The 11026-nt window shown below is 46.0% G+C and overlaps 1 protein-coding gene across 1 annotated transcript; it reads right to left on the reverse strand.

Annotated features, from left to right (window-relative positions):
* Positions 1–2741: 2741 nt before the first annotated feature.
* LOC147608013 (uncharacterized) lies at positions 2742–10759 on the reverse strand. The gene is made up of 7 exons (XM_086790144.1): positions 10562–10759; positions 4173–4258; positions 3962–4068; positions 3805–3861; positions 3504–3680; positions 3299–3382; positions 2742–2864 (listed from the first exon to the last, which is right to left on the reverse strand). Exons 2-7 carry the CDS (start codon positions 4177–4179, stop codon positions 2742–2744), a joined length of 555 nt encoding a protein of 184 aa, XP_086646270.1. The 5' UTR covers positions 4180–4258; positions 10562–10759.
* Between the last annotated feature and the right edge of the window lie 267 nt (positions 10760–11026).

Raw genomic sequence — 11026 nt, forward strand, 5'->3', positions numbered from 1 at the left:
GGCACTAGATGGACCCCTCGAATTTGGCACTTCCAAAGGGTTGCCTTGGTTGTCCATTGTGTTTTAAGTTTGCTAAAGACGGAATGTCCAGTACACAGGTTCGTTTCCCCACTAGAAAGAGGGAAACAACTTGGCTCTGATACCAATGAAACCGATCCCGTCAAGTGGGAAGACTCCGTTGGACACCCACACGCTTAATAGCACAACTTTAAAACCACAATTTGAAATGGAAAACTTAATTCAACTTGAAATTGAAATGAAAATGAAATGGAAAGATGGACACCAGCACTGGGGCCGGAATGGGCTAACCCCCCCCTCAATATATGATCTATTTATTGGGAGTATTTAATAAATACAATGCTCCATGGGTTCCAAGAACCAGATGATGTCCATGTACATATGAAAACAGTACCAAACAAATATACTCGAAGTCGACGTTCGGAGTAGATACTCGAAGCAGAACGACCACTAGCGTGGTCCAATCTCTACGGTCCTATGCTTTCACTGGACTCCGCGGAGAGCGCCTCACTGGTGTTCCGAGATCACGCACAAACAGGCGCTCTCGTACTAACGCCTAGCTCTCCCGATCTCAGCACCTTTGGACCGAGGTTCGCCAATAGAGCTTGGACTACCCGGCACCGAACGTGTGTTACCGTGGGGACTGAATCCCTTAGCAGATTTAACACAAAGTACTTTATTTAAATCTGAAAATTCACTTACTTGCGGATGGCAAAGGAAGTCCAATACCCATGTGTGCCGTTACTTGAGGGAAACACCGAGATGAGCCACTTGAAGACGGAAGATGCCGCCTTTGAAAAGGAAGTGCAACCTTTTGCCAAAAAGAAGATGGAGCTGCCGCCTTAGGAGAGGTAAAATCCTCTTGTGGGAACACAGCTATCAACAGAAGGAATAGTACCCATACATGTAGGGTACAATCGCCTGAGGGAGAAGAAGTAATGTCTTGCTAACTGGCTGCTGTGCACAGCCACTTGTGTGCAGCCGCCTACTGTGCTGTGGGCAAACGGGCGCAATCTGCTGAAGAAAGGATGCGATGCTAGCTGGAGGTGACCCACGATGGCCTGCAAGAGGAACAGGCAGCGCAGCCAGTGGGTATTCTGTCACCTGTAGGAGCAGAGGCAGCACGCTGAAGTTAGAAGCAGCCGCCTTTGTGTTGCTGTAGTGGCCTGGCTGCAGTGTACAGCCGCCTGGCTATGACCGGAAGAGGAGATGGCCTAGCAGCTGGCTGTAGCAGGGCTGAAGCGTAGGTGGCAGCTGTTGGCTAGGGGTCGCCTGCTGTCTCTGGAGGTACAGCCGCCTGTAGTAGAACATAAGCGCAACAGATTCAGCAGCCGCCTGTGGGTAAACACGCGCAAGAGAGATAGTCGCCGGTTGTCTTACATAAGAAGGTGGAAGCGGGTGATCATCACGCTTGAAGGAGAAGGTTTCTTTTATAAAATTAAAGTGGGGTTCAACCTTAGTGATTTCCACGCTTGCATGTGGGTGCACAGTGTGGGTAGGTGACCATGCCCACCCCCACACTCACTTAAGTGGGGCTCCCCACCTTGGCCCCTAAGTGGGTGCCCAAAGGGAGTGCCCACTTTTAAATGAATGTGAACACTTAACCTTATAAAACAAAAGGTTAGAAATAAAATATTTAAAACAACATGTGCAATATACTTACCACCTGTTCACATGCACCAAAACTCGTCAGAAAACAAAGCAGACTTCACGACTCACTGGCAGGCGTCCCCGCTCAGTAAGTAACACATCAAGCAGGCAAACACAAAAATACATGTCATGCGAAAACAGTTTCAAACATGCAAAACATGTGTGCATGTGCAAAAAGTAACATGGACATATCTCCCGTTCATGGAACAAGTACAAAATATCTGTCGGCACAAAACTGGCACGACGTAAAACATAAAAACTTGGTCTTCCTATGGAGTGACAGTCCCATAGGTAAGACACAGTTCCAGGCACGAGTCTCCCTATGGTGTGACAGTCCCATAGGCAAAACACGGCACGAATACTGGCTCTTCCATGGCGTGACAATCCCATGGGTCGAGCACAGTCCAGGTCATACACGGGTGGCACCAGTCGGGCTCCCGTCCATACGACACCATCCTGCTAACACACGGGTGGCACCAGTCTGGCTCCCGTCCATGTCAGCAAAAATACTGGCCTCTTCACATGAGACACCAGCCTGGCCTCAAGTGAACGATACGCAAAAACTGGAGATGGACCAAATGGTCGACCAATTGGTGACAAAGGCCATTGAGGGTACTCCCGTTCTTGTTTCTCAATGTCTTTGCAGGATTTGGAGTGATATTATTCACACCATTATGGCTACCTGGGCCAAAATCCAGGGATCTTCGAGGGCTGCGGAGAGGAAGCGCGCCCAGTTTATGAGAGAGTGGGACATTGGTATCTTTTTCACATCCTCTCATTCGGGACCCTATTGGCAGCACAAGGCTCCTGAATGGTTGAGATCTCCACCTTGCTTGGTGTGAAATCTCCATTTTGTAAAATTTTTCATACTTAATAGAAGTCTCCTTTCGAGAAGAAGAAGAGAGAGAAAAAAAAAAGGCCTCCTGATTGGTTGAGATCTCCACCTTGCTTGGTGTGAAATCTCTATTTTGTAAAATTTTCCATACTTAATAGAAGTCTCCTTTCTGATATTAAATTTTTTTATTTTTTTTTTTAAGACAATCACAAACTTTCCCGGATATTGACCAAATAAATCATTCATCATCTGCTGGAAAGTTGCCAGTGCATACGGAGTCCGAGTGGCAATACCAAGAATTCACAATGTCCATATCTAGTCCTAAAGACATCATCCTCAAATATCCTAATCTGATGGTCACCTGTTCTCAGATCAATCTTTGTGAAGTATCGCACTCCACAAAGCCAATCAATTAGGTTATCCATCCTTTACAAAGGATATTTATTCTTAACAATTAATTTGTTAAGACCCTTGTAATCAACACACATCCTCTTGATCTTATCTTTCTTGTCCACTCTTTTTTCTTTCTCGATGTGTATGTCTTGTCTATCTTAAGTGCGCATCTACATGTATGAGCACACCAAGAATAAATTTCTCTTCTTTTGGGAGTTCATATATATATAATGTGTGTGTAAATATGTATACAACTATGCATATAGGTGTGGGGATTTGAACTCCCAGCATGGTGCTATAGCTACCAAGCAAGCACCTGCTGACAAGAATGCTTGCAAAAGAACATAAAGTCCTAAAAATCAAATCACAAAATATTCTGCGAATGAAAGTTCTGTCTGCTACCTTCTGTTCTGGCACATCCAACCAAGATTCACAGCTGGTCTCAGTAAAGAACCTGTACAGCTCAGAAGTGCCTTCTCCTCCATTCTAAAAAATGCAAAGATGCCCATTTGTTACAAAACTTTGAAAAAGAAAAACATGCTGACCTTGTCTTCATGCATGTTGCCAAGTCACAGGCTTTTACCAAAAAGATGGACAAATGAAGCACCTGAGATTGTCCACTGCTTAGTGAGAGTGTGCTAGATGGAAATTCTGAGTATGTTTCTCCTACTTTTCCTCCAAAAAGAGGCACGAAATCTTGCTCAGCTGCAGGTATGGTAGGATATTTTGAGCTCGAGAAGACCGTTATTGCCCGACTCGTGCCCGTTATGAAGTTAACTTGAGTCTACATTGAAAAAAACACAGAAAGAGTTGAGAAAAAATCATTCTGCTTATCTGTATAACTTTTCTTATAAAGACTAAAGTATGCCTGACAAGACAATATAACCGAATGTAGGCACCCACGATACCTGCACGACTTGTATCCTCTCTTTGAGAGCTTCCAAGCGGTGATGTTCAAGACTAACCTGCATCAATCAAATCACAACAAAAATTTGCAATCCCTTCTTGGCTCTAAAAAGGCCAATGCTGACATTGAAACTAGATACAAAGCTAAATTTGAAGTACTCTGTTTGTTATGGTGTTGAATATATTCTCTGCTGCCAGCTCCAAATCCAAGAGACTCTGACAAAGCTGTCCATATTTACGATCATGCAGCCCCCTCTGACTACTGCCTGCAAATCAGTAACAGAAAAAATTTTTGATTAACGTCCACTTGAGTATCACAAATAATGCAAACTTCTGACATACGGAATTGATAAGAACAATGATAACCTACTATGCATTTTTATTTGTGTTCATGGACTTTGATGATCTGTAAAGGCTCCATCCATTATATTGACCAAAAAAATGTCACTTCAAAATCTGGAAGAACGAAAAAAATCAACAGAACCACATCAATATGTGAATTTCACACGTGTATGCATGCAGACAGGCACATTATAGGGTCTTCAGCATCTGCATCAATTTACATCAGCCTTCCTGCTGTGCCACACTGCCATAAGCATCCATATAGCACATTTATAATCTCTTCCTCACAAGCCATTGTGTGCATGCTGTTTATGCTTTCAGATGTATCATCCTGATTCATAGACCCTCACGATCCACTGTTGGTACTTTCAGATGTACTACCATGGTCTCATAGTGAATCATGGTAGACAAAAAAATAAAATCTACGAAGGATCAAACATAAGATTAACTAAATGATTAGGGCTAGTTAAACGATAAGCAAAATCAAAAAGATTAATCTCAAAGCTCAAGGTCTGGTGGAGTTGCAAAGTCACACAAATCAAGAGAATCCCATTGATAACAAGCATCAAGTACACTCCAAGCGAGCATTAATGACTCACTTTTGGCACTCCATTGCACACATCATGTGTCTAGCAAACATCTTTGATAAGCACCATACAATTTGGCATTGCCATCCAAGCTGATTTTCAACACTCTGCCTCAATGACAAAATTGAAGGAGGTTCTTAAAAAACAAAAGAAAGCATGTGCTACATGCATAATGACCACTAAACATGTATGCAAAAATAGTATTGTCGTGCTCTCCTTCATGAATCTTGATCACATTTATCACCATAACCTCAAGAACAAGAGGGCCCATGATGTATTTTTCCACAAGGCTCTACTGATATGCCACTAGGCTTATTTTGAACTTTGTTAGCCCATATGCCATTAGGCTCTACTTACACATATAGGAGGGATGTGTAAGGAATGTATTTTGATCACCTTATAATGCTCAGGTATTACCTCCGTCGTCACCCGAGCAGCGGACATTTTGGCACTCCGCATCATCATGACATCCATGAAGTCCCTCCCCAAGAGATCGACGTTCCCTGCTCTGGCCTCCCTTGTCAGTGTTACATCTGCCACCAGATGGGACATTTGGAACGCGCATGCCCCCCCCCGAAATGGGGCATGACAGGCTAAACTTCTCACCCCCAAGTGTCTGCAGCTCTCAGAGCAGGCGCTCCACTTGAGCCTCGTTGTCCCCCCCACCCCCCCAAGCCAGCCCCTCCACCACCTCCACCACCCCAACAGCAGAGGAGGAGAGCACCCGTGGATGGCTCAATCCCCCAGCCGATTGAGGAGGACCCCATACAACCACCTCAGTCCTCCCACCAGCAACGGTTGCAGCGATGCAATATGGAGCACCAACACGCACAGCACGGTCAAAGCGCGAGAGGGAGAGCAAAGGGTGTGCGGACCGAAGCCCCAGCCCTTGTAGGGGAGGAGGACCCACTCCAAGAGCCTCACCTGCAAACGCCTAGTCATGATTCCTACCTAAGAGGCAGGCACAGTTCCCGAGATACCGGTTCCCACCACAAACTGTTATAAGCCCTTACTCTCGGAGGCAACGGCTCCTGGCCGCGCCTCTGACCGCAGTACGACCCCAGAAGAGGGACCCCCTCCTTACCTCTTGGTGGATCATCCTACCTCATTCGTAGGCTGACCCCCCAGGCCCTATGGAGACCCCGTCAGAGCCACAACCCTCACCGATAGATGCTCCTCCTCCGCCTCCTCCCCACCCCCCACCAGCCTCACCACCCTCTCATGAACCTCCTCCCCCGAAGCTAGAGACCGCCGCCATCCTACCTCAAAGCCTCCCCTCCCCCCAACCCCTAGCACTTTTTCTAGAGATTCTCACACACTGGAGACCCAGATTTACTCTTCACCAGTGATAGAGTACCCAGCCTCAAATCCAGGAGACCCCCCGTTCCTGCTGGGATACCCGATCGACTATGCTTTCGTCACGCGTCTCATGGTGGATTGCACTACAGAGTTTGAGAGCAGGACACCATTGCAAGTTTGTGTGGTACTCTACCACTTCCGACCCCCCCACCCCCCCCAAAAACCTGGAGGATGTAGGAGCCACTGTCTTCTCATTTTCCCTGCACGTGAGAGTAGGAGGCACCTGGATTGGTTGTTACATACTCAACGCTAATCCTCGAGATTAGTGGCCTAATCCGACAAGGTTAGGGGAGCCTTGAAATTAGAAAAAGCAAACCGATACGGGTGGCTAAGGTGGATTATTACTAAATCTATGGTTACTGGCTGTTTATGAGTGGATGGTTAATTATAGCGGCAGTAGTCACTATATCTCTTGGTGGATAAGGTGGATTATTACTAAATCTATGGTTACTGGCTAAGGTGGATTATTACTAAATCTATGGTTACTGGCTATTTATGAGTGGATGGTTAATTATAAGTGACTTATGGGTTTATTATTATGTCTCTTGACTATTGGTTTGTGATGGACTAGGATTACCAGCGAGAACATGATTGGATTCGACAGATCACTGCCAGTCATACTGAAAGCCTCAGCACAGTGCTAACTACCATGGTTCATGGGACTGGAGCCTTAGCATCTGGCTCCGAGAAGATTCCGGACAGAATCTTCAGTTAGGAGGTGAGCTAGCATGCACCCCTTCTATTTGGTACTACTCTGGTTGTTTGTGTTTAGGAAGATCCTGGTGGATCTTACAATTGATGGAACCTTGTGGATTTTAAAGTGAGAGAGAGAGAGAGAGAGAGAGATTAACATCTACGAAAGGCCAAAGTGGCCTATGAGACCAAAACATAGTACATAGCTGATGGTGTCTCATCAAAAGTAAGACAAAAAGGACTAAAAAAGTCCTAAAAACAGTCCTAAACAGCTATGAAAGGAAAATGCTCCTACTGAGGTACAACAAAAGTGTATAATATCCACAACTAACATAAGACTGGTGTAATTTGCTCATCTCAGTATCTCTCTCATGGGGTGCTATAAGATAGAGAGACTAAAGTGGTGGGCCAGTCGTCTCCTGTGGCGGGTGATGATGGTTCTAATCCACCAGTGATGAAGCGGCCGTGGACGAGGTCCTGGTAAGTATGGGCGGCTCTGTCAAGGGTGACTCCTCCTGAAGGACGTCTATGGGACGACTGGCTCTCCGAGGGGGTAGTGGAGGTCCTGGTCGTATCTGCCAGGGTGGTGCTTATGGAAGTGCTAGGAGGCACGGAGGTCGCTAGGAAGGGATAATCCTCATAAGTGATCCAAAACTCACTTATATACCAATAGCCAGTGTATATTTGGCCCTCTGTTTTTATTATTAAGACCTTACCCCATAATTAGCCTCTAGTTAGCTTTTTATTGACTCTAGGCCAATCTAGACTTCATCCTTCCTAGTCCTTAGCCCTTGGGCAAGTTACATCTGACTAAGCCCTAGCCCTAATCTTACGTTAGCACATCCATTTAACCTTGGGTTATCCTAACCCTCGGTTGACACTGACCCTAGGCCCAATTAGGGATGTAACATGTAAGGGTACCAAAGTGTGGATCACAGATGCACTCACCCCAGCACAGCTGTTTCAAAACAGCACCGAATTCACAAAGTTCGGGCAACATGACAAGAAGGCAAATGGGCCGTTTCCCGTGATAGAAAAGCCCTCATCCAAGATTTTCGACCCAAACATCAATTTCTCGATTGGAACACATATCCTATTATTGTAGATGCGGTATCATTCGGCATGGATTAGTGTATGAATCCTAGGACTCTTAGCCTCTTTTTTGGTTTAGTTTGATAAGTTCTTCTTGTGTGGATGAGATCCTATGTAAGACCTAGACAGTCTTTATGTATGTTTTTTGGTCTCACATATCATTTTGACCCTTTGCAACATTAGTAGAACTCTCTCTCACTCTCTCCAACTTTCTCCATGAGACCGGCTGCCCAGGCCCGCCTAGGGAGAGGCTTTGCTTAGCCTAGCCTGGCTAGGGCTGCTACTTCTCGTTAACGGGTTGATATTATAGTGTCTCTTGCGTGGAGGAACCACACCAATCCATCTCGAACTTGGTGGTGAAACTCTACCACAGTAACGATACTGCAGGGAGGCGCTCTACGAAAAAATAGTAGCTCGACGCCAGGATGAAAGAAAATAGAGAAAAGAAAATACTGAATGCCCTTCATTCTCGTAACGGTCGTCTCTATCGAGAACCCCATCTGGCACATCCTTCCTTTCCTCCCCACTTAGTGAGAGGAAAATGCCCTACCTAGAGAGAGAGTGCTTTCATGCTCATTTTCAAGAACCAAGCACAAAAAGCTGTCTATTTGACACATCAGTGAGACCACCCGTGATGTATGGCGCCTCGTTTTGGGGACTGGACTGGCAGAGGCAGATTGGTAGAAGATAGAGACATTGCAGGTCATGATGTACTCCTGCATGATCAGGAGTAAGCCATCACTGCCACTTGAGATTGTGCTTACTAAGTTTGGAGCAAGCCCTTTGGTCCTTGATGCCCTCTTCCAGACTGTCATCTACATCTACCATGTATACACACAGGACAGAGACTCTCTCCCCCGAAGGTGTGGCACTTGAGTCATCCATGCAGTTGGCGCAGGCAGGGCACAGCACATGTGGGTACTCCCGCATCACTAGGTGGTTTGATCCAAATGGACCGCCTCCACCCGTTCAAGTATAACCTAGATGCATCCTTTCTAGATCTCTCTCGGCAAGAGATCAACCACATCATCCGCTTCAACCTAGCTCGCCTCCACACAAGGCAGATATGGTTGTCCGCAACGGAGCTTGCCACGAAGCTTTAGTTTTACAGGGACCACGTCTTGAGAATCACGAAAGACCAGAATACATATACCAACACACGTCACATGCCATGAGAATTTCTATTGGTCAGCTCACGCCCCATGTCTCAGGGTATCTTCCCACCGCCTTCGGAGAGGCACTCGGAGAACAGAAGGTATACCTCAAGAGGCACCACTTTGCAGGCTATGCATGACAGGGAGGTCAAGACAGAGGAGTACTATCTGCTTAGATGCCCAGTGTACTATGAGATTCAGGGGAGGTTCTATTCTCTCTTCAGGGAGCGATTTGGCGCGTCAAGGACGTGGTACACAACAGAGACCAGAGATGCTTGGGGCTTTATTTACTAAAGCTACGTCATCACAGAGGCCATATTGAGGGTACAGACAGAGTGTCATGTTCAGCAGGATACCACTCAGCCACCCATCATTGACTTCTTCAGACCCTACCAGGTGGATTTGACAGATCCTCAGCCCCGCCGACACTCCGGGGAATTGGGAGATCATGGACAGGACACCACGTGACCCCCGACCTGCTGGCACCATGCACACATGGAGTTATACGAGATCAGGCACAGACCCTAAAGAGAGCCCGACATCCTTGTCCTCCAAGATCCAAGCCCTCTTCCCGCCAGCTCCAAATGCCGGACATCCTTCGGCGACATAGAGCAGGCTCCGCCTTGAGTAGCGGACATTGCCTGCAAGTATACCGTCATAGGGGAGGATGACACAGGGTGAGCACCATTGGTCATACTACTGAACCTCTCATTGTACAAGTAGGACCTGCGTACTCTACGCATGCTATTTTTTCTTTGGCACTTCTCTAATGTCCATGTTTATGATCTTCAGATGGTTTCTGCAGTCTGAAGGTTGAGATGGAGGAGCATTTTGCCCATAATATTATGAGATTCGGGGTAGATTTCATTGCCTCATCCGGGAGGGTTTATTGGTCAAGTATGTATAGAATAGGGGTTTTTAGAGCCAATATAAAAAAAGATTGGGGTGAAACAAGGCTGGCCGCTCTCCAACACTGTGAGCTCTATAAAGATGAGCTCATAAATGTCATTAACAAAATGGCTGGTGAGCCCCCAAGCGTGTCATGGACATCTGTGCAGCTCATCACATAGCCCTTCGCTCGCCCGTGCAACTCCAAGGTCCTTGCAACAGAGTAATTGCACATGAGTCACTAACATCCTCTCAGCACTCATTATGTGGCACTTGTGCTCAAAAATATATTTCATTTTGCGTTAGCTTTTCGGGAATGCTATCACAGGAGTGTCTACACATTGGGTCTTAGAACCTCTCTCTCTCTCTCTCTCTCTCTCCACAAAGGCAGGGTCCTTATAGAGGAATTATTTTCTTGTTTATTGATAATTCACATTGATCGATGAAATGAGGTTCAGCTCAACATTAAAGTCGTCTGATAATTTAGAGCATGCCTCATAATAATTACAAGGGTGAGAACAGCGTTACAAGCCTTGTTCTCAGCCTCGGCCTGATACCAATTCTATGTGCCTTAAAAGCAATTGGACTGCGTAATATAAATACAGATTTATTTATTTTTTAAAATCAAAATAACAGCTCTTTACCTCCCCGTGAGTGCACGCGCCCAACAGAGAGAGACTATTTACATAAGCAAAAGCTCGGCAACGTCAAACGTACTCCTGCTGCTGTCGTAGCCGGAGCAATGTGAAACGTGTTTGGTGCATTTGGGAGCGCCCCGTCCATTCTCCACCTGTATCATGTCGAGTGTGTCTTAAGACCTTACGAAATACACTTAGAACGTTAAGTGATGGACCCTAAACACATAATCATGGTTTCATTAACTTGCCTTCGAAGCTCCAGACATGTGCATGTAGAGACTATAGTTGGCATACCTTGACACACATAACCATGGTTTCATTAATCTGCATCCGAAGCTCCAGCCACATGTGGGAAAGATGTTGGCAGACTCACCACTCAACCATAGGTTCATTACTCTAGACCATCCTTGAGCATGGGAGAGTTAGATGGGTGAAGCACCAAATTACAAGGCCACCTCATCTATGGATAAT

The sequence above is a fragment of the Cibotium barometz genome, chromosome 54 (assembly GCF_041138505.1).
Source record: "Cibotium barometz isolate CiBa-2024 chromosome 54, ASM4113850v1, whole genome shotgun sequence".
Classification (NCBI taxonomy): Eukaryota; Viridiplantae; Streptophyta; class Polypodiopsida; order Cyatheales; family Cibotiaceae; genus Cibotium; species Cibotium barometz.